General features: G+C 37.7%; 2 protein-coding genes across 2 annotated transcripts; one reads left to right on the forward strand and one right to left on the reverse strand.

Moving 5' to 3' along the window:
* Positions 1–74: 74 nt before the first annotated feature.
* figla (folliculogenesis specific bHLH transcription factor) lies at positions 75–858 on the forward strand. The gene has a single exon (XM_033977252.2). The coding sequence runs from the start codon at positions 161–163 to the stop codon at positions 707–709; it is 549 nt and encodes a 182-aa protein (XP_033833143.1). The 5' UTR covers positions 75–160; the 3' UTR covers positions 710–858.
* A 1,645-nt stretch (positions 859–2,503) lies between these two features.
* On the reverse strand, positions 2,504–15,986 carry LOC117380530 (centrosomal protein of 164 kDa-like). Its single transcript, XM_055226151.1, has 26 exons — positions 15,916–15,986; positions 15,304–15,387; positions 15,105–15,216; positions 14,385–14,754; positions 14,010–14,120; positions 13,857–13,931; positions 13,685–13,774; positions 10,828–10,872; positions 10,647–10,723; positions 10,114–10,518; positions 9,737–9,868; positions 8,875–9,070; positions 8,248–8,316; positions 8,056–8,178; positions 7,781–7,924; positions 7,609–7,692; positions 7,471–7,539; positions 6,675–6,955; positions 5,798–5,959; positions 4,924–5,092; positions 4,699–4,806; positions 4,507–4,606; positions 3,469–3,747; positions 2,999–3,062; positions 2,801–2,917; positions 2,504–2,706 (listed from the first exon to the last, which is right to left on the reverse strand). Exons 2-26 carry the CDS (start codon positions 15,380–15,382, stop codon positions 2,613–2,615), a joined length of 3,555 nt encoding a protein of 1,184 aa, XP_055082126.1. The 5' UTR covers positions 15,383–15,387; positions 15,916–15,986; the 3' UTR covers positions 2,504–2,612.
* Between the last annotated feature and the right edge of the window lie 8,131 nt (positions 15,987–24,117).

Below are 24,117 nucleotides of genomic sequence, written 5' to 3' on the forward strand. Positions count from 1 at the left end.
GCGCCGCACCAGCTGACGGGCCATTGGTTAATTAGACACGTGAGCTCAGGTGTGCACAGGTGAATCCAGGTGTGCCCAGGTGTGGACAGGTGAACTCAGCTGGAGCTCTTACCTCCTTGTGGACTTGTTTATCGAGTTTGTTTCTGTGACTCGGGGTAAAATGAAGAGTCCGGAGCAGGAGCTCATGGGGGACATCCTGAAGCGTCTGACCGGAGAGTCCGCGCTGCCCGTTTACTCAAACATAGAGAAATACAAACGAGGGAAGGACGGGATGTACTTTATGGCTGAGGACTTCATCGAAACTGTGAAAAAACGAGAGATGGTGAACGCCAAAGAACGACTGAGGATCCGGAACCTGAACAGTATGTTCTCCCGCCTGAAGAGGATGGTCCCCCTCATGCGCCCGGACAGAAAGCCCAGTAAAGTGGACACTCTGAAGGCCGCCACAGAGTACATCCGCCTCCTGGTGTCTGTCCTGCAGGAGGCGGATGGACACGTGTGTGATGGAGCTGATTATGTGAAAAACGCCATCAGCTACAGCCACAATGAAGCGATGAACCAGGACCTGTGGGGGGTGGAGGAGCTCCTGCTGCTGCCTGAGGAGGAGGTGCTGGAGGACGGGGACATCAGACTGGTCCTGCAGCACTGCTCATACCAGTCCATCATCCAAGTGTCCCAGGACCAGAGCAGCATGTCCTCCCCCTGCTGAAACTGAGCAAAGTGTCACTGAAAAACTCCAGGCTCCTCTGTGCAGGTGCTGCCCCCTACTGGTCTGAAGCTTTTGTTCTAACTTCATGAGACTTGATAAATGTCAGGAAATTTGGTGAATAAAATTTATGTCAAGAGAGATTCTAGTCTGATGAGAAAATTCTGTGTATGTGACTTTTTTGCATTAATTGATTACAGTTAATTAAAACAAATATTGTGACTATTTTGGTTTGAAGCACAAGAAAATGCATTGACGTTGGTATAACTTATATTTTTAGTTGTGTATGGAAATTGTGAGTCTTACAAAATACTCCTTAATTTGTAATAAATGTTCTATGGCTCCGTGACTCAATTTAACTGTAAAATGTTTGGTAAAATGACATGTGTTTTGTCAAACTTTATCAGAAACAGGTCAAATCTAATTATGATTTTCTGTGACAGTTTTATTTTCACATGGACTTAAAGAATTGATGGAAAAGAGCAGAATAAATTATTTTTTGTTTGTTAAAGTGGGTGGGGGGTGTTTATACAGTAACAGTTTAATTTGGACCAAGATAAACTGAAAAAAAACCTTGAAATTTTAATTATTAACCGTATTTAACTGTTGCCCTTGAAGAAAGCAGCTTGTACACCCTGTAGTAGATTAAATGCTTTTACAATCATTTATTTTACTGAATTTAACTAAAGCAGGAGAGACTAGAGCGTGTTTAATGTTATTTGAGGTGGATTATCACGTTTTTAGTTCTATTTCAAGCTAAACTCTACAAACAAAGCTACAGATTCAATCAAACATTACAGCATTTATTGCAAAAATAGTTATGTACAAATACACACATATAAAACATTAAGACTGTACAAAAATATGTAAATAAATAGTTTTGAGTGTCACTTCTATGTTACACTGAGCATCACAGACGACATTGGCCTTTTCTTTTGCAGCAGCGTAACGTGATTGTAACAGCGCGTTGTATTTTTGACCAAATTCATGTCACTGATGTTAACAAATATCAAAAACAACATTATAGAGCATTAAACTACAACTGTCAGTGTGTTTTCAAACTAAACCTTGGTAAACCATGTGACCGGTTGTGGCTTGAAGCACATGTAAAGTCAATTTAAATCACAATAAACACTTTTTTACTGAATTAATAATGTCATTCTCTGAGCTGAACATGTTAAACTGTCTTCTTTTAAACTGCAGCGAGATGGAACTCCCTGAAAACCTTTTTGACATCAGATTTCTGGTAAAAAGAGGCTTGTCAGTAAAGTCTGGAGTGTATTTCATCCTCCTCCTTTAGGTAAACTCTTAGTCAAGAACAGTAGAAATAGTGTAGTCCTGTTTAGATCTGGATTCGTCCTGATCTAGACTTGTTTTAGATCTGGATTAGTCCTGATCTAGACTTGTTTTAGATCCGGATTAGTCCTGATCGAGACTTGTTTTAGATCTGGATTAGTCCTGATCTAGACTTGTTTTAGGTCTGGATTAGTCCTGATCTAGACTTGTTTTAGATCCGGATTAGTCCTGATCGAGACTTGTTTTAGATCTGGATTAGTCCTGATCTAGACTTGTTTTAGATCTGGATTAGTCCTGATCTAGACTTGTTTTAGATCTGGATTAGTCCTGATCGAGACTTGTTTTAGATCTGGATTAGTCCTGATCGAGACTTGTTTTAGATATGGATTAGTCCTGATCTAGACTTGTTTTAGATCTGGATTAGTCCTGATCTAGACTTGTTTTAGATCTGGATTAGTCCTGATCTAGACTTGTTTTAGATCTGGTGCTGCTCCAAATCAAATCTTTTCTTAGGTGTTACTTAGCGTGAAACGTACAGAGTCTCAATGCAGACTGCACTGATCCAGAGAGGACAGTAGTTTTAGTTTTACGCACAAAATATAAAGTAAAGTCAATAATGAAAAACTCGTATCTCGTTGTTGTCGTCCAAACCGAGTTGAATCAGGCCACTGTTTGTCGCAGGACGATATCGAGTCAATAACGGTCTGAGCCACAGGATTAAAGGACAAAAAAGATGTTAAAAAAATGAATCAAAAAGGTCATATTGAGCAGGACAATATTATTTTACTGAAAGGATACATGTTGGTGTCTTTGCGTCGAATTTCGAGCCACCTCTTGTTACTGTCAATAAGATCCTGAAGTCTGTGTCCGTCTGACTCTGTGGTGCTCTGCCTGTAGGGGGCGCTCCAGCTTTGACTACAACAGACAAACATTAGTCCAAACAAAAGACATCTAACATACGATTCATGTATGTGGATGCTTTTAACAGTTTATTACCGGAGAGGAGCGTGTGAAGAGTAGGAGGTGCTACGTTTGGAGATACTTGGTCCCATTGCAGCTCCTAAAATATAACATTTTACAAGCTTTTTTCACAATAAATCCTTACATATAGTCAAATAAAATAGTAATAAAATAAATAAAACTCGATAAATATTCAAAATGAAACACCACAATAGATTTAGCATGAAATTTGAGGTGGTTGTCCTGATTTTACTGTCAAAAAAAACTATTCATAGCTTTCATTTTCCTTTTTATAGGTGTGATTTTTAGGACTTTTAACTATTGGAAAGACGGCTATGAGTTCAAATTTGAATGTGTTTTCGATCACATTTGCTGCGTCAGATCATTCACTATTGATCTCGTTTCGCACTTTGACTTTTTTACTTAGACTTTTTACTGGGAGGGAAGCAGTAAAACAGATGAAAGGAAACAACTTAAGTTAATAAACAAAATATATTATTGTGCACCAGGAAATATCTGCCTCCATCTGCTGTTGATGAGGTCGTCCGAGGTCTTCAGTCCAGTGTTGAGCGTGGAGCTGAACATCGGAGGCGGCGGTGCCCAGTTTTCGGACGCCTGTGAAAGCCTCGAGTGTGTGAAGTCCAGTCCGGGCTGAGGTAGAGAGAAGGCGGGGTTTGGTCTTTGGGCTAAAGACCCCAGCACCCCCACCACTGTGTTCAGCTGCCCCGAAATCTCCTGCAGGGACTCCACCAGGTCCTGCACTCTGGGTGGGACTGCAGGCTGATCTGAAAACAAACATTAGGTTAATACGTTTACTACATTATTCTAGAAAGGTTAAGAAAACTCCCGCACACTGTCTCACTCTTGGTTCACTTTTATTCACTCAACATTTACGTTTCGGTCCCTCTGACCTTCCTCGGGTAAAAGTTAAGGGATCATTTACAATTAGACCCCAATGTACCTGCTAAATCGTGTATAATTCACTCTACACCAGTCTTTTTTGAGTTAAAATGTACGAGCAATGACTAGAAAAACGTAAAGACTATTATCACACTAAAAAGGTACAACTGTGGACCATAAATCTGACATTTTTTAGCAAAATAAGTGACACCTCCATGAGTTTGCGTCTCACGTGAGTACGAGAGTTTTCTTAACCTTTCTGAATCAAGTGCTTCTCCTCTGATGCACCTGTCGCTCAGTCAGGTGTGCAGAGTCTACACAGAAACTACTACACTATCCTATAAAAATAAATCCATCTATACACAGTGTAGTTGTAAATATAAACACATACGGTATAGCATTTTTCTATCTGCTATGAAGAACTTAAACCACTCAAATTGTGTCTCAAGCGATCTAATTCAATCAGGTTATTGGACAAATGTCTCTGCCTTCTACAAATTCTTATTTTATTTTCCATAGTTTCTGGAGGCAAGGGGAATTAAGGACACAATTATCACCAGTGAGAATCAAAACCATCGTCATTTAGGTCAGCGTGTTCTACAAACTCATCTATTACCGTCCCTAAATCGTACATATATTATCACCTCTGCTGAAAGGCGGGTCCATGGCGCTGCTCACGTCTGAATCAGTCACATCAAAAGTCACCGTCCTTTCAGGTAGACGTGGAATATTTTCAAACAAAGGCTGTAGAAAAAAAAACAAGTTCGATTTGACAGATCTGACTCCATTATCGACAAGAAAACAGGACGATTTGTAACAATTCAAACGGACTGTACCTTATCGGTCACGGAGTTTTCCAGGTGCTGAAGTTTCTCCTCTTTTCTTTGTAGGAGTGAAATCCCTTTCTGAACCGTCTGCTGAAGATCCCCCACGATTTTGGCTTCCTGAAAATAAAAACATACACATCCTGATCATTTACAAGAGTGGAAAGTGCGTTTTTCTACAATGATCATTTTGTTTTCCCTATAGCACCACTTCAGTTGTCCCCGTCGTTGCTTTACCTGCTGTAGATTGTGTAAGACGTCCTCCGTGACTCCCCTCTCCAGCCCTGGGTTAGTCTGAGCCGCTCTTAAAGCCGCCTCTCGCTCCATCAGCTTCCTCCTCTCTTTCTCCAGGAACACCTTGGTTTTCTGAATGGAGTCTCCGTGTGATAAGATGTACCTCTTCACACTGCGCAGATACAGAGAAGTAGAGAAGTACAATCTGTCCTTTCACTTGTAAGACTAGAATTTTGTTAACTTATTTACAAATGTGACGTTCGGAAACTCGTCTGCGTCTCCACAAATTGTAGGAAAGATATTGAAACTATTAATCAGAACTACAAGTACCTTATGTTTCTTCCAAATGAGGTTCAGACTTAATTCATTGGAAGCATGAGTCAAATACTATAATATCTTCACATCTACAGCCTCTGTCCATGGGAGTGGATCTCTCCTTCTCTGTGTTTTTTCTTGAGTTTTTCTTTCTTTTTGGAGAGTCTAGGAACAGTGGATGTTCTGTGGGAGTTACTCATTTTCTTGTTTCCTTTCCGTTGGTTCATCTGCTCGTCTGTTATTGACCGACTACACTTTCACTTGATTTTATAACTTTCTTTTGGTTAAATAAATAAGTTTGTGAAGTTCTATGACTTTTAGCTAACTGGAATTATGTTGTATTGTAGAATTAAATTGCAGTTTAATCGTGGAAGCTGTTTAGGAAGCTTAAACAAAACACTGAATTTATGTTTTAAATGAAGACAGGGGTGGGATTTAACTCCTTTTTGAGCTTATATAAGGATGAATTTGTGAAATGTACTTTAAGTGTACCCAATACATGTGCTCGAAATAAATAAATAAAATAAATAGATGGATAGAGTCATAATCTACACAGTCTTACTCGTCGATGCTGCTGTGGCTGTCAGCAGCAGGAGACAGCGGGGGGTCGAGCTCCTCCACGAGCAGAGGGGGGTCTCCCATAGCACCAGCAGCATCCGAGGACTTTAGGTCTGATTTTGGCTCCAGTTTGGACGTACTCGCCTCAGCGCCTCCTCCAAACTCACTATACAACAAAGAGACAACATAAACATAACTGTAAACACATGAAAGTATAATTTGAAGAGTAAAAGACAAGTGTAATTACAACAAATGTTTGGTTATTAAATGGAAATGTGAATGAGATTAATGCAAACAACAATAACAAATATTTTAATCGAATTTGAGGCTTGTTTTGGGGTTTCATTCTGTTCATATTATTCAAGTGCACAAAGCAAGTTTCCCGTCACTTGTCTCATTGCTTTGCTTGAAATATTCCACAGTACATTTCCTGGGGAGCACCAAATTTGATGCTGTTTTGTGGAAAATTTCAGGTAAAACAACAACATCTCCATGGGGAAAAGAATGTTTTGGGCCCAGCACCTTAGAATTACATCAATCAATCATCGTTTATTTAAAGAGCGTTTTACAACACTCAACGTGACCAGAGTGCTTTCCAGTAAAATCAAATCAAAAACAAGTTAAAATCAGACTAAAACAGTAAAATAGGAGAATAAAATACAATAAAATACATTAATACAACAAAATATAAGTAATGATAATGTGTCAGAACATTACTAAGTGTTAAAGCCAGTCTGAATAAATATGTTTTAAGCCTGGATTTAAAAAGACCAAAGTCAGTGATGGTGCACAGATCAGGAGGCAGTTTGCTCCAGAGTTTGGGCTCGGCCACATAATTACATTAATAACTATATTGATTCATCTCTACATCTAGGACCCACCTGTCCCTGAGGCTGAGCTGCTCACATCTCTCTTGCAGCAGCTGGACCCTCCTCTCCAGTCTGTCCCGCTCCTCCCTGCTCCTCCTCTGCTCCTCTTGGCTCCTCCTCTGCTCCTCTCTGGCTCTGTCCCGCTCGTCTCTCAGTCGAGTCTCTGTGTTTTTTGCCTTGTCGCGCTCCTCTTGTGCGATCCTCATCATCTCCCGCGCCTGTCTCTTTTCCTCCCGCTCCCTCTCCAGCTCCTCCTTCAGGACGTCCCGCTCGTGGATCAGACGGGGCAGGGACTAAAGCGCACACAGAAGTAGATTTGTAATTTATGTTTCAATAGGATTCTGCTCAAAGTTCACATTTTAAACGAGTCCAGAAGATGTTTGTACACATCTAAACTACAGGGTTATTATTTTTATGCAGGGTCAAGATATTTTGTAGTTTGTGGAGGAAGTTACGGTACTTCAAAAACTGCAGTCTATTGTTTTTGTCGATTGCATCCATTCGAATTACGATTTCAGCTCGATGAATCTTGCAGCTATACACAGACGTCCATTTAAAAAGATGTGGATGATTTAGTGCTATTTGGTTTCACATATTAAACAGTAAAACGTAATTTGTGAGAAGTATGTTCACTGTGTGTGTGTATTTAAAAATAAGCTTCTAACAATGCAATTCAATGTTTTAGAAAATAAAAGTGGGTTAAAATTTGAAAGATTCTAACTCACGTTTTCTATGCAAATGAAATAAAGCGTCTTATTGTTGTTTTTTATCTTGCTATATTACTTTTCTATATTTATATCAAAACTACCTCCATCTGTCTGTCCACTTCCTCTTCCTCCACCACCAAACTTTTCCTCCTTCTGTTCAAATCTTCTTCCTGAAAAATCAACACAATTATTTAGAAACCTTCATTTTCTCCCAGTGTTGTATAGTTGAAAAATATTACCTTGGACTTCAGCATGACCTCCTGACTCTGCAGTCGGCCGCTCCGCAGCTCTAACTCGTTTGACAAGTCTCTAAGTTCATTCTCCTGAAAAGAAAATTGCAGATAATATAGTATTTTTTATGTTCACTTGGTTCTTTTCATATAAATTCTAATAACATTCTTTTGATATTACCCTGCGTGTGTTTTCCAGTTGTATTTTCTCAATCTGAACATTGTGCTGGATTCTGATTTTCTCCAGTTCAAGTGCGTGAGACGCTTCCAGCTGGTGCATTTCATCTTTAACTCTGATCATTATCCGTTCCCTCTCAACGCTCTCCTGAAAGAGTCGATTATATCAGTTATTTTCAGATTTCAGAGAGTCACTGACCTGTTAATAGTGTTGCCTCGCAGATCTTTCGTTAACTTTAAATACATTTTGTTTAATATTGTTTTTTCTTATGGACAAACCTCGTTCCCGTATTTCTCCCTGATGTCGTCCATCTCTCTCCTGTGCGCCTCCTTCAGCTGCTCTAACTTCCTCCGATGTTGTCGCTCTTCTTCCTCTCTCACTTCCTGGAGCACGTCCGACAGCTTTGACACAAATATTCAGATTAACACAGACCACAATCATAAATAATCATTAAATAAACTGACTCTAACCTCTGTGCGGTATTCAAACAGATGTTGCTCTGATTTGTTCAGATTTCTTCTTCCTCCAGAACTTTGGACCTTTGCACAAAAAACAACAATCATTCAATATGTTATTTATAATTAATACAGATAATAATTTAATTTAAAACTATTCAGAAGACTTAAGAAATGTGATGTTCACTTTGCAGTTTCACTAAATTTATCACAGGCACAAGGTTTAAAAGTGCATTATGGAACTTTTCTGTTGGAGAATCTTCCACCTGCCCGTCTCCATGGAAATATTCTTGTTTTTCACTAAAATATCCACAGTATGGCATTAAAATATCTATATTACATTGACTCCATTTCAGGTTTTTATTGCTAAAGAAAATACCTTTAAAAAAACATGTTCTTATTGTGAGCGGGGTCGCCTCTCCATAGATCTGACCTGTAGCTTGGCCTGGTTTGTCTCCACATAAATAAAGTCTAACAAAACACTGTGGAACATTCCAAGAAAAGCAATACCATCGCCATGGAGACATGTAGGTGGCGGTACCTCCAATAGAAAAGCTACAGAGTGCAGCTTTAAAGTGCACAGTACATGCTGTGTGTTTTGGTAAAGATGAAAAGTGAAAACATTTGAAACGGCTCAGTCACTTCTTGTCTGAGGTCGCTGAGTCTCTCGTCTTTGTCGCTCTGAAGTCTCTCTCTCTCCTCTTCTATCTCTTCTTCAATCTCAGCCTTCAGTCGCTCCAGGTCTTTCTTCTTTTTAGCTTCAAGTTTCTTTCTCTCCGCCTCTTGTTCCTCTTCTATTTCCGTCTGGAGGTCTGTGATGATGTTTTTTCTCTCCTGCCTGGATAACACAGTGCACACCAAATGTTAGTCTCCTTTCATTAAAATCACAATTATGACATAACAATATTATCAACTTATTATATAAATGTTATAATCTCCCCTTTGCCGCGTCTCAAATTGGTGTTTTTCAGATTATAAGATGTTACTATGTCATTCTCTGGGAGGAAAGAGTAATGAAAAGTATTGAAGTATTTTTTATGTACTTGCCTGCCTAGGAACTACAGATGAAAAGTAGCTTTGTAGCTAAAATTCGGCATATTTACATTTGTTCTATACTGATGTTCATTAATGTGCACTGTCCCTATCAAATAAATAAATAAATAAATAAAAAATATCCAAAAGGTGAATTAACAAATGTTGAACCTGATCGTTTCTAAACTAGAATCTAGAACTCACTATATTATTACATTATTATTATTATTATTATTATTATTATTATTGCCAAATAAATCAGATGTCACCTGAATCCCAACAATTTACAAAAAAAAAAAGATTTATATTTTCTAGTATAGATTTTAACACACTTTACTGCTTCCCACGGTTATATTATCAATTTTTTTAAATCAATTTTTAATCTGAATTAGTTATAAAATCAATAAATTCTGCTATTCCTACAAAAGTCTTTTTAGAAATATAACTAGAGTGAACCACAGTGAGCTCAGACCTGATCTTTTGCTCCTGCTCCTCACGCTCGGCTCGTGCAGACGCTCTGAGCTCCTCCAGAATCTTTTCAGACTCCTCTTTAAGTTTGGCTTCTTCCTCTTTTCTTTTTGTCATCAGTGACTGACGTAGAGTCCTGGGAAGAGAAAATTAGATATGGTTTTAACACATGATTTGGGTAAGATTGATATAATTGTTTGTGAGTATGTGTGAACCTTCCCTATCATAGTTTGGAATAATTAAACCCAGAACTACACACAAATCCACACACGGTTCCTAACTGAGATAGTAAGAAGTTATTGGATGGCCCCATTTTTTTGTTTTACACAATTTTCACAGGGGTCTAATGTATCTGTAAAGTGTAATCTACAAAGCACATACCTGAGTCTCTCCTCACTCTCAGCCTTCAGCCTCTTCTCCTCCTCTTCCTCTTGTCTCTTCAGTTCTTCCTCAAGTTTGTGAATCCTCTTTTGCTTTTCCTTCATCAGTCTCTCCCTGTCTTCTTCTTCTTCTTCTTCTTCCTCCTGATCGGACATGTTTTTATGCCTCTCAGTAGCTTCATCTTTCTTCTCTCGGCTTTGAATGGGCAGCTCTGCATCTTGACCTCGTCCTGGGCGGCCCCTTGAAGTCTCGGGCCTTTTAAACCCAAAAGAAGATCCCAAATCAGTGTTTTTGGGGAGGAGATTGTCTCTTGTATCTGAATGGGAGGAGTTTGTAGGAGAAGGACTGGACTGATGCAGCGTGAGACGATCCACTCTGGGAGCAGGTGCCTCCTTCGCCTTTGGCCTGACAAAATACAATTGTACTTCTTGAATACAAGGACCAAATACTTACTATAAGACATGTCAAAAGTATTATATAACTGTATAACGTATTATAACATAAAGATTCAAATAAAAATGCATCAGGCCGACCTGTTTCCAGGAGCCTTCTTCTCCAGTGGTGGACTAACTGAGCCCAAGAGATCTTCTATATCGCAAAGATTCTTCAACTTTAATAGCAAAGATCATTTTATAAATACATACTTTTGCATTTTAAATAAATAAAGTAAATACAATGAAATACTGAAAACATATTCTACAAATTTGGCTTTACCTTGTTATGTGTGAAAGAAGACGCATCACTGTTTATACTGTCATCCTGAAAAGATAAAGGGTAAATTAATAAAAACAAACATTTGATAATTATGAAGATGAAGTTACTACAAACACACGACTGCACAAAAGCAAAGCGGCTACATGCATCACATCTCAGGCAGAAGTGGCATGTACAAAATGAGACGGCAAAGCAAGCTGTTTACAGGGAACGCCAGTAAACTAACCGAGCCATTCTAAAGAAATCCTTATGATCTTACAAAGAAATAGTAACATACTCCACAAGGTTTGCCACATTTTGGATACATAGGCCAAGTATTATTTGTTCCTAGACTTAAAATGCATAAGTCCACTCCTAAGGGGCATTTTGTAAACAAAATTAACCACAAGAAGAATTATAATATTGTAAAAAGACAAAAGCTCAAAATGCAGCCGATATTTGGCAGATATTTTCTCTGTGCTGCCTCAGTCTCTCTGTGCCCATTTGTCATTCCCAGTTTGTTCTCATCATATTTGTATTTTTGAGCAGACTTGAGTAAAAATGGAAATAGCAACTAGGCAAAAAATATGGCTGTATGTTTGTAAACTTTCCTCAAACTTTACATAAATTTGTGGGTCTTGCTATGGATTTTAAAATCTTAATATAAAAGTCCATAGAAATCCATATGAGTCCATCCCTACAAAAATGTGTAAACTCCTGTAAATTTTGATTTCCCCCTAATATTGTTCATCTTAAACAGTTTGAGTGTTGTAGCCCCTGAGGCAGAGGAGATGGATAGGGCCTATAGGGTCTAAATGGAGGCGTAACACACAATGATATGAACTCGCTCACAGCAAACACTACCTCTGCAGCACTGGGCACTTTCTTCACTCCACCCTCCACTGAATCTTGCTTTTCGTCTGTGGTTTTATGGCTTTTCTCTGCTTCAACTTTGCGCTTATCTTCAATAACTTCCTCCTCAATTTGTTGTTCTGTTTTATTTTGAGTTTCTACATTGGATTTATCTTCTACCTCCTCTTCTTCTATGCTTAAGCTCTCCTCTGCTGCTTCACCAACTTCTGGCTTTACTTTGGCAGCGACTGACTCAAAACCAATAACATCCTGCTCATTGTCCGTCTCGTCTATGCCATATTCTTCCACCTTTTCACTTTTGAAACTCTCTAAAACTTCATCAGTGTCCTCAAATCCATCTTGTTCATTAATTGAATTCCTCACAGCTTCATTGCTTTTAATATTGTCTTCTACATCACTGCCCAAATCATTCTGGGCATCGTCATTTTTCTCATCCAGAATTCTAACACTTTTAACTTTCTCTAAACCAATTTCTGCCTTGCTTTTATTGTCTTGCCCACCAGCATTTAGAGCCTCATCTTTTTCACTAAGATTGTCACCAGTTGTATTTTTCTGATCCTTAATTTCCACAACCTCAACATTCTGTGCACCTTTTTCTTGGTTGACATTAGTATGGTCATCTCCATCGCTAGCTAAACTGTCCTTTCCTTCAAGTTTTTTATCCACAGTTATTTTGTCTTCCTTAGTCCCAGCCACTTCAGCCCGCTCCAGACCTCCCTCTTCATCTTCTAGCTGCTTGTCTAGTTTGACTATGCCGCGATCTTGCTCTTCACTAATGTTCTCTTCGTCTATATTGTCTATCTCCTCTTCGATGTCTTGCTCTGATTGGTCTGGAGTTTGATTTGGTTTAGAAGGACCAGCTTTGTCTTCTTCACTGACTCCATCTTGGCCGTGCGCCACTGGAGACTGACGGCCCTTAGTGGAGGGAAATGGAGGAACAGTTTGTCACAAAAGGAGCGTGCAAAGACATTGGGAAAAGCAAGGCCAATATAGGAAGGAGTGTTGGTTAACAAAACAACAACTATGGGGCTAATAAAGTCAGGGCAATGTCTTTATTTTTAAGTTCTTCTGATGAATTGTTCATGTGTTTCGGCTTCCTCTTTATGGGCGCCATTTTGAGTGTTAATTAAAATATAGAGTCACTCTGAAACTCAAAGGTTGATACACAAGGCAATAAGAGCTCTTATAATGATGCATGCCTTAATCTAGCAACTTTTGGCCAATTCCAAAATTAAACTCTACTAATTTAAAGTTACACTTTAAAAGCAACATCTCTCTCCAGTAGATAAAGTGATATCCCATCTTTTTCCTTCTCTCTCCCCTTAGTAAAACAGAATGCTAAGCTCCATCCCTGGACAAAATGCAGGACATTTAAGGAGTGCCCCGTTTACTAGTCACTCATGTTTTGCAGTCTAATCTCAAATACTTGTTGAAATAATTTTTGCAGCTCTGCACAAACAGAAACATATAAACTCATAAACAATTACATAAATGCAATGTTCTATCAAATATTTTTGAGTTATTAAGGACTCGTAAGAAGTGGTTTGGCGAAACAATAGCAGTGACAGTAGGCAGACAGCAGGACAAAGAGAAGGGCACAGTGGCAGCCGCGGCCATAGGACAAGTCCCAACAGCACAGCAGCTACAGGTGAGAGGTCAAAGGTGAAAGGTCAGAGGTGAGAAGGGAGTGACAGGAACCAGAGAGTTAACAGGAGATGATTAACAGACAAAAGACAACATACATACAGACAATTAAGATTTAGTACCATTTTACTATTAAGTAATGTTTTAATTGTGTGTATAATCATGTCTAATGTGATACTTGCTCCACTGCCACATATAAAACTAACAAAAGGTCAAATCAATATGAAAGCCAGTTATTCTCAGTGACATTTTCTGGAGGCTTTTCTTGCTCCAAATGTGTGACTCAGCGTTCATCGGCTCTTGACCACTTGACAATTAATGTTATTTGTTATAATCTATAATAATAATAATTGCGTCTTACTTGTTGTGAAGGTGGGTCTAGGCTTAGGTCTCTTGAAAGGGCAAGATTTTGTAACTCTGGCTCTGGGGCTTCTGCACTGCCTTCGCTGTCCTAAAACATAAATGTTTAAATATATGTTTAGATTAATCATGAAAACCATAAATAGTTTAAAGTCATAAAAAATAATCAGTACCTCATATTGTATGCCACTTCCAAGATCATCTATATTCAAATGGAGATTTTTCAGTGGACGGTCTGAATTTCGACTCTGTTGTAAATTGTTCAAGTTGATCAAATGTAATGCACATTTTAAACAAAATCTTGATAAAAGAAAATGTCAAAATACCTTATTTTCTCCATCATCCTCTTCATCATCTAAGGACACTCTCCGATGTAAAGACACTCTCTCTTCTTGCCTAATGCCCAAAACACTGGAGACACCACCGCTTCGGGAATCCTGAAAACAGCCGACATTTTGTTACTGTTACTACTCACAAGAAGCTAACAACTTTTTACTGATAAAGTTAAAAAATAAATTGCTGCTGCTTTGAAATATTGTTGGAACTAAAGTCAATCAAGTATTTCTAGAGGTAGTGCAGATTGAGAAAAAATACATACTTTATAAAACATGGCTGGTGAAAAACAATCCAAAATTATTTCTTACAACTATGAATGTATTTTTTTGCAAATGTAGCAAAGCTTGCTGTGTTGTAAACATTACCCCGAGGGATGTCTTGAGTGGCTCTAGCCCCCCTGCGCTCCCCAGGGGCCGTCTCAGAGGCGGGACAGACCCCAGTGGGCCGAGTCCAGGAGCGTCCAGACCCCGGAGAGGAGCCAGCCCCCCGAGTGGAGATGTGAGGGGTCTCAAAGCAGAGCCCAACAAGTCCTCCTTCTTCTTCTTCTTCTCCTTTACTTTCTCTTTCTTCTTCTTTTTATCCTTTTTGGCTCCTGCTCCTCCTGAACTCGCTGCCTGTTTGCACCTCTCTCGTTCCTGGATCACTAGGTTGCGGTAGTTTTCGTCACCTGGATGTTCCCATGATGACTGTCCCGTGGAGAAGTTGAAATAGTAAATGTCCCCAGTTACATCTTGGCTGTAGAAATAAGCAAATAGATGTGTAAATATATCACACCCTCAAATTTAATTTTGTGTATTTTGCCTTTATCAACTTAAAGTTATACACATCTATTGTGTAATATATTACACAATAGATTTTTCATGTTATATTACAGTCACAATGAATGAATGTGATGTGCGATGACATGGTTACATGAGCTACGTATAACACAAATTGATTTGTCAACACAGGTTTAAAATCACTGCAGCTGACGTGTTCCTGAGGCTGTTTTCAAGGAAAATCCCTCAAGTGTCACATGTCAAAGCCACATGTTAAGTGTTGATTAGGACAAAACAAACACACATGGCTTGGTTTTTAGTTCTCACCATGGTTTCCAGCCACTGGGAAGAGGGGCAATAACTCCCTCCCGGGCCAACCACATAAGCTCTGGCTCAGTGTCTGGGTCAATACCAATCTCCTTAGCATAATCTCGAACCTCTGAAGGGGGGAAAGGTTTTATGTGAGAAAAAGCAAACTTAACTTTAAAACTTAACAATCAAGATTAGCAGACTATGCCATGCATACCTTGTTCAGACGGTATATAGTCATCATCAAATTCCTCCTGAAGGATGAGCTGATCTCCTACAAGAACAGCTCCAGACATGGTCACTGAAAAATGTCAATGAAAAAAAAAAAGTATAACACATCCTATACATTATACATTATACATTTCTGGTCCTTTTTGTTGGATGAATATAGCAAGATAATGGTCTTTGTCAGTTATATAAATGGCCACTGCAGCTAGAAAGCACATATTTTCTTGCAGGTAAGAAGCAAAATTTGTGGATATCTTTTGAAACCAGCTGTAACTATAAGATATATGATCAAGCTGACTGTGTAAAGTAAAAATACAGTAATAGTAGCCTGTCAAATCCATGGCTTAATTTACAAACTGGTGGAGTGGTTACATGTACCTAATAGGATTACACCACATTATTAGTCCCACACCGTGTAATGTAGTTTGAGCAACGACTGTGTCTGTGCCATAGTACGAGACTGTTAACTTTTGATCACCTCAGTTAGCTGTTAACTCAAATATCGGATTAGCTGCATCACTGATTGTTTTAGCGCCATAGACAACAGTAGTTTATGGTAACTATTAGTTCTACAAAAAAACGCTTCAAACAGGCGATTTACCTCATATATCCTTTAAACGGAGACCTTTCGCGTGTGTTTTAACTGTATTCGTTTCTCGTTTAAGACATTTTTCATGTGTAATCAACGTAGGAAAGATGCAAAAATAAAAATATCGTATCTCCAAGGACGCTATCCCGACTTCCTGTTGACGTTGGAAGCTCGTTGCTGATTGGCTGGAATTCTTTTCGCGCAAGTATTTGGACGTCACGTCACGTTAAAGACGCACTACTGCCACCTGCTGTTTGGGAGTATGACATGGGTTTCAACCACCAACCTCTGAAATGAAATGAAATGAATAAATAAATAAATAAATAAATAAATAAATAAATAAATAAATAAATAAATAAATAAATAAATAAATAAATAAATAAATAAATAAATAAATAAATAAATAAATAAATAAATAAATAAATACACATTGTAAATTTTCTTTAGGCATAGAAAAAGACATTCATATCATTTACAGAAAAACAAACATACATACATACATACATACATACATACATACATAAATAGCCTATGATATAAAATCTTTGTCATAGAAACACTCATATCTTGGGTTTTCATCCTTCTTGGAAACAATACATTACCTTACATCAATTCCCTGGACACTGATACTGACCATAACACTAGGTCCTGCTTAAGTTAAAGCCTAAAATGAAGCTTGTTTAAACCATATATGAAGTTAAAACAGTATGGCAATTGAATAATAAAGGATTTACATCATGGGGACCTATTTTTTGTCCACATTACAGAGGCAGGTCCTCATGAATTAAGTGAGTAGAATAAATCCCTACAATAAATACTCACCCACAGATAATAGCTAGATGCACTTTCCCCAATAAAATAAAATAAAAAATAATAATAATAATAATTTAATGTATTTTTAATATATTGCAACATTATTTAGATAACTGTTTATATTAAAGTCACAATAAGAAAGAAAATAGCTTTTGTCAGTGTTTAGTAATTTGCCTGTTGTGAGTTTAGTGTTGAAACCCCACTGTGGCGTCTCAAATGGTTCCTAATCCTCCTCTTCACGGCTGGAGGCTACATTAACACACATTTGTTAAATGGCTGTGACGACTTGGGGAGTCACTGCGGTTTAAAACAGGCCTTTGCTATGTAAATCAGCAAAAATTAAATAAATAAAAAAAAAACTGTGTATAAAGTTGATCCACAGGAAGTGTGCTCAACAGTCCATATGTGGTCAGCACTGATTCACCTGTTTAAATGAAATAGTGTAGGCGTTTTTTGGTAAAAGGGTAAATGACCTCTTTGTCTTGGGCAATGGTTGTTTTAGACTCTGAAATCGGCCTTGAAAATTAGATGACAAACTTCACATTCGATGCAACATGTCCAAAAATGTGAAGTACAAATCTTAGAAGAAAGGTTTTTTTATGGGTTTAAAGTCAGGGCAATGCTCCTTTTATCGCAAATCAAATCAAAATACTGCATCTTTTGAATGAGTAACCTTAAGTCATTCAAATCAGGAAGAAATCAAAGTCTGAAACCCATGATTTTTTTTTTTTTTTTTTTTATCAGAGGAAATGAAAATCAGTCTATGGATAGAATTATAGGATGTACTTCCATGTGAATGTGCATGGATGAGCAGTAATGCTTGTAGGGTTTGAAATATCCTGATATGTTTTTGTAATGGTTTTAACCTAAACGGGTATAAATCAAAAATTCAAAATGACACTTTTATTTAAGGCCACTCAGTATGGTTTATCCTCTCCCCCACAGAGATTATCTAACATATTATTGACTGCATGTCCCTTGTTGGCTCGAGGTTATGTGAGTACAAGCCCGTTCAGACTTTGTTTTCTCACTGTACAGCGCAGAGGGAGACGAAACCTACAGCGTGGCTCCAAAACCAGGTCATTAGATTAAAAATAAATATGTGTAATAAAGCATAAGTGACCTGCAGATGCGCGATTGCAAAACAGTGAAGCCGAGTTGGCTGCAGTTTCTGACAGTTACAGCTGTGACAATGGCCCCCGTGGACTTTTCATCAAATCAGCTCGAAACTCCACAAGAACTTTGGACCTAAACCAAGACGCGATCAAACAGTGGAATGGCAGATTAAATATTTGTCAGTAATTACTCCACATTTCTCTCTCGTGTTATGTTGTACTATATATTTAGGCACTTTTCAACAAATTCTGATTATAAACGGTGTGATATTTGTGACCATATGTCTATTTTATATCTAGACTTTATGTAAATTGTCTGATGTAGCTGGGTGTTAATGATGTTACTTAAAAATAAAACTGTTGTCATGATATTTATGGCACTTTATCGACTTATCATTCAATGCATGACAAATGGAACAATAGTTTTTGGGCGTCTATTTCCATTTTTGTCAATTTTCTTTGCATTAATGGGAAAATGTTGGTTATTTTTTTGTATTACGATCAGATTTGAAGTGTAAAAGTTTGAATTATGACCTTTTTTCACTCATTATAAACACAAACTAACTACATAAGTGTTGTATTCTGTTATTTATTTATTGCAGTTTGTGTTTTTTTAACAATATTGCACATTAAGAACACTTTTTGCGAGTAATTCTGCTTTATGGTCTGGCTTCAGTGTTATCATTTATCGTCTATATTTACTTCACTGTTATAATCAAAATGTGTTGTTTTCCTGTTTGTTCCTGTCGCTGTGTAGCTCAGGAGAAGTCACGGCAAAACACTACAACTTCTGCTTGTATCTGTGCCACTGGTTTGAGTTTAGACTTTCTCAAACTCACAAATTTCCACTTGAAAACAAAATTTGACGAGACCCAAACTGTGATCCTCAAAACTGATGGCACTTTTTGGAGTGTCGACTGTAAATGTGTGACTTAATAACAAGCAACACTTTATAATATCTGTACCACTGACGCTTTAGAATATCTGCACTAAACTGGACACTTTACAACTCCCTTCACCTGAATAATCCGTGTTTGCACTGTTGTTATGACGTCGTTGTATATATCTACCTCTAAGTATTTTATTTTATTTTTAAACATATATTTTTTTAACTTTATGCCCTTATTTGTTCTTATTCAGTGTTTTTATGTTGCACTTTATCACCACAGAGTCAGCTGACAATGACAATAAAAAGTCTTGAGTCTTGAATATCTTGAGTTACGTTAAATTGTTGGTCAGACGCTTAATTTTATTGAACTGGAAAAACAAAAACTCCCAACTCCCCCAAACCTTCTGAGAGACATAATGCAACACTTACAACTAGAAAAACCTAAATTCTCAGTGAGAGACAAACAAGAGCTTTTTTTTTTTATACCATCTGGCAGCTTTTATTGGTTATTTTAATAATAGATAAATCCTCCTATGTATGTGTAAGTTCTCTTAAATGTATAATTATAAATATGTGTATAGATGTGTGTGTGTGTGTGTATGTATGTGCAGGTATTCAGTTCTGTTATTTTTTAAATATCTTTATTCTTTTTTATATTATTATTATTTTTATTATTATTATTACTATTATTATTATTTATTTTTTTATCATCTTTTTCTTTTTTGTTTGTTCAAAGACATAATAAAAAGAGTTTAAAAAAGATAGAAAGAAAGCACAATTTGAAAACCTCACACATCACATTCACACTGGCCAATGTGTGTGAAGTGTTTCGTCTTGTCTCCATCCAGATACAAGATCAGGCATTGACGAGCCTTTCTGTGCATCGTTCTGGGAAAACGATGAGCATTTTGCAGCATTTTCTCATCTATTCCCAGTGTTCACAGCTTTAAACACTCACATTTATTAATTCTACTGCTCCCTCAGTGCAGAACCTCCTCTCTCACACCGTTCCTCGGGTCATAACTTGTAGAAATGTCCTAAAAGAGCAGAAGGATTAGACGTGAGCGTGTTGCCTCAGAATCACCTGTACTGATGATAACACATTCAAACACTATCTGTGCTTCAGGTAAAGGTCTCTCTGATAAAGTGCAGATAGTTGGCTCAAAGTGGCAGCTGCATCGACACTGAGCAGAAAGTCTGTCTCAAAGGTTGAACTCAGAGATAAGACAGATCCTTGAGGGAGTCTGTCCTCGGGCTGCGTGCTCATTACAGTACATTATGGATATATAGGAGAAACAGGAGTCGTAGAAGCTGCACTTGCTCAACTTTTGAACATTTCTGAGTTAATATTGATACATAAAAGCGACATGGTGTATATTACGCTTATTATAACAGCTTATTATGTTTATTATAACTGCACACACCAGGTTTACACATAGAAAAGGCTGTTTATTAAGTCTCATAACTCAGAAAGATGCACTACAATACATTATTTTGTATATTTTTAGATCTATTACATCATGATTTAATGTACCAGACATAAACCCAAAGATCCAGACGTTAGATTTAATAAAAGCATGTGACTTTCCACACGTGTTGACTCTCGTTTTATTGTATTTTTTATCTTTTTTACATAATAAAATCAAACTAAACACTGTTGTCTGTTGTTCTCACAGTGTTGTAAACTTTGCGGATCGTCCCTCGCTCGTCCGGGGAACTTTAAAAAGACACGTTTTTTGGTTTGAATGTTGTAAAAATGCTCAATCACCCAGTCCTGTCCTGTCCTCTCGTCCCAAATTGAGACGGCGGGTTATAAATCTCGCTGTAGACGGGACGGGGTCAGGGGTGAGCGCTCTGTCGCCTCACTGTCTTCACCCTGTTATCAGCTCCTCTCACGGCTCCGGGCCACCGCCACCAATCCGTCCACAGCAGGGGTCCCACAGGAAGAGAAGAAAAGAAAAGAAAAGAAAGAAAAAGTCTTAATCCATCACCACATTGGAAAAGGTTCAAATGAAGCGTTTACGACTCTTTGTTTGAGCTTTTTTCATTGAATTTCTATGTTTTTTGAGATTGTTTTGTGTCTGCAATGTCCAAATATTCCACCATATAGCATTAAATGTCTCTATTTAGATTAGCAGAACATGTCAAACCAAGATACAGGTCAGATCTGTGGAGAGGCAAGCCGCTTACAGTAAGAATGCATGATTTTCAGTGCATTTTTACTATTAATAAAACATGTGTAAGTGAAAAAAAGCAACATGGATAAACTTAGACAAAAATAGTTACATTTATCCCTCTGCTAGAAAAGTTACACAGCAAATCTTTAAAGTATTTTGACAGTTTCAGGTTTTATTCGTGGAGTTTCATGCGTAAATGTTCTTTCCTGGTTCGAAGGATTTGGCAGGAATAAGGAATAAAGTCGTTCAAATCCAAATATATCGTCTGAAAGGGGAAGGCACACAGAACCTCACTCCCTCGTTCAAATCAGGAAGGAATAATTTACCTGAAAATGATAAACAGACACGATTTAAACGTATAAAACAGATCCGCACACATTAGTTTGAGTTGTGTTTGAGGCCACGGTTCACTGGACGAGAGCTGATCCAAACCACTCAGGCTTTTACAACAAAATCCTATTAGTGTCAGAGCTGCAGGACATTAACACTCACAATAAAGCACTGACCGCACACATTCAGATCAGGAAAACAATTAGGAAACTGTTAGGAAACTAGGAAAACCGATCAAAACAAAATGTACTGAAGTTTAATACTATTTTCGGTGCTTCGTTGGTGACTCTGACGTTTTATATTTCAAAGATTTACATCGTTTTCTTAAACGTTTCTCAACAACTGCAGGTGTAAAGTGTATTTTTCTCTTTTTCTGTAAATATTCTCGTGTTTGTCAGATGCATATTTACATTGTCCAAGCCTCTGCGTGTTTATCAGTAAAATGAGGTGATTCATAGAACACGTTTACAGTGTACAGTAGGCCACATTACACAACATTAACCAGCTGATCTGCGTTAAAGGCAATAATTAACTACGGACTTATTAACCTCATTTTATCAGGATGTTTTACTTCATTCACACCGTTACAGACATAAGTGCACAGGAAAACTGCTCTCGACTGGGTTTGATCAGAATTATTGTTGATAATTGATGCATTTTTACTCCGGTTTTTACTGTTTCGCAGCTTTTTGGTCGACGTTGTTTGTTGTAAAGCACAAAATAAAAAAGCCATGAGAGAAAATGTGTCTGGAACTGTTTAGTTTGAGTCTAATTTTAAAATAGGACTAAAAATCCAGAGTAAATATAACAAATTTTGAAGCCTGATGTACAGCTACAGACAAATATAATGATAAATATTGAAACTACTTAAAGCTACTGACACAATAACAGCAAAACAAGTTAGTCCCAGTGAACAATTATGAAATATACACTTATTAAAAGACACAAGCTGCAACAAATGAGTCATAATGAAGCGATAATTAGCTGTAGATCAACTTTTTCAACCTTTCTGCAGCTTAAATCTTTTAAAAATGTCATTTATTCCGCACTTTTCTCCTTTAATGTTCATTTTATGATGATTATTTGTGATTTTTAATGTTTCTGCTTGTTGTATTTTGATTTTAACATCTTTCTTAATCTAAAGCTCTTTGAATTAGCTTGTGCTGCACACATAAACGTGTCTTGTCTTGTCTTAAATAAATATTGAGCCTAAAAACACACTGTTCCAGCTTTGAAATGCTGACCGATAAGTCGATAAAATAATGATCCTGGCAGGTCTAAACACAGTGAGAATGTGGAGGTTTGTGGGGCTGATTTTTGCTCCGTGTTACCACATTTTTACACTATTACTATAATCAATTGTGACAAAGTTCAGAGACACAGAACAAGCAGTAACAGCTCCGCAGTATTTGGACCAAATGGCAACTGACCCGGACTGACTCCTCTGCGTCAGTCGTCAAACAGGCCACTGTGCGAAACGTTTAACTCATCATCACAAATTGTTTTTACGTCTGAGGTCTGGGGTCTGGATCCTTTCACAAAAATACACCTCCACAGAAAATATTTGGCTTTGAGTTACAAAAAACAGACCAAATTTAGGCTAAAACAGGACTAAAAGTTAAAGTACGACTATAAACCAGGCAGCTAATAGTTTGGTCCATGTCCTTAAATCTAATCTGTGAATTTAAACCTTAAAACTTCAAATAAACTCTTGTTCCTGGACATGTTTATCACCAAAAACTCTCTATATTCACCAACAAAATGCTGTTTACTCTGACACTGAACTGTGTGCGAGTTATTACTGGTATAAATAACCCAGATAAATCATAAAATCTATATTTCTGACCACTAAAAGGCAAATCCTACCACAGTTTACTCAGCTGGCATCCATTTTTACACCATAGACCCATTAGAATGTGAATATAAGCTTTGAAAATGCACCGAAGACCAAGAAAAACCCACAGACTTTTTAAAAACGACCATTTACCGCATTAAAATCATGTTAAAATTTATCCAGAATGCTTAGAAACAGTGATCCAGTCAGTAAAACAATGAAATTATGAAAAAAATAAGTCATATTTGTGCGTTTACTATCCAAAAACTCATTTAGCCAACATGTTTTTACTAATTGGACAATTCTTTCACTGCAGAACCCAATAAAGTTACACAGTGAGTTCTACACATCGTCTTGACATTCCTGTGTCTTTATGAAGCGTCGTCCTTTTGTCTTTCAAACCAACGTCCCCCTGGTTTAATCCCAGCGGCTCCGATTCTCACAGAGGGGCCCTTTGAGTCTGCAGTTTTATTAAGAGTTAAAATTTGGATTCAGGTTTGTTTAGCTTTTTCTAAATACAAGATGTCGATAAAAAGTAGCTATAAATGAGTGTAAAAGCCATAAAAAACATGAAATTTAGTGGAAAGTGGAGCTGGAAATGCTGTAACTTCTGTCCAAATACATTTTAATCTATCTGTCTTTAATCTGTAATAAAATATTTGGCTTGGGCAGCAGTAAAAGAAAATAGCTGCATGCAAATTAGTAGTAGCAGCAGTATTTGTAAAGGAAATCGCAGTAGTTTTATGTCGTATTCTTGTATTTATAGAACAATCGAGTGATGGCTGTGGTTTGAAGTGTCAGAATTGAAAGTACTCCCTGTAAAAGTGACAACAGTAGCAGCCAATACTTTCTAATTTAACACATTTTACTTTTACTGAGGCTGAACAATGGTGGAGACTTTATTGCCAGCAGAACTTCCCAGCGGGTGACCATTGAACTCAGTGGGACAGATCGGGGGGTGAGGTCCAACTCCACGGAGACAGGCCCCCCCTTCCTCCTCCTCCTCCTCCTCCTGCCCCCTCCTCCCTCCTCCTATTGCCCCGTCCCGTAGGCTTC

This window comes from Periophthalmus magnuspinnatus, chromosome 13 (genome assembly GCF_009829125.3).
Source record: "Periophthalmus magnuspinnatus isolate fPerMag1 chromosome 13, fPerMag1.2.pri, whole genome shotgun sequence".
Lineage (NCBI taxonomy): Eukaryota > Metazoa > Chordata > Actinopteri > Gobiiformes > Gobiidae > Periophthalmus > Periophthalmus magnuspinnatus.

What these genes read in the sequence shown, in the direction of transcription:
- LOC117380530 (XM_055226151.1), bottom strand. Translation starts at nt 15,382, where the DNA reads ATGTCTGGAGCTGTTCTTGTAGGAGATCAGCTCATCCTTCAGGAGGAA. An exon ending in GAAGTGGCATACAATATGAG is followed by an intron (nt 13,775 to 13,856) that starts GTACTGATTATT and finishes TTTATGTTTTAG; the next exon opens with GACAGCGAAGGCAGTGCAGA. An exon ending in GGACCCGCCTTTCAGCAGAG is followed by an intron (nt 3,748 to 4,506) that starts GTGATAATATAT and finishes GTTTGTTTTCAG; the next exon opens with ATCAGCCTGCAGTCCCACCC.
- figla (XM_033977252.2), top strand. Translation starts at nt 161, where the DNA reads ATGAAGAGTCCGGAGCAGGAGCTCATGGGGGACATCCTGAAGCGTCTG.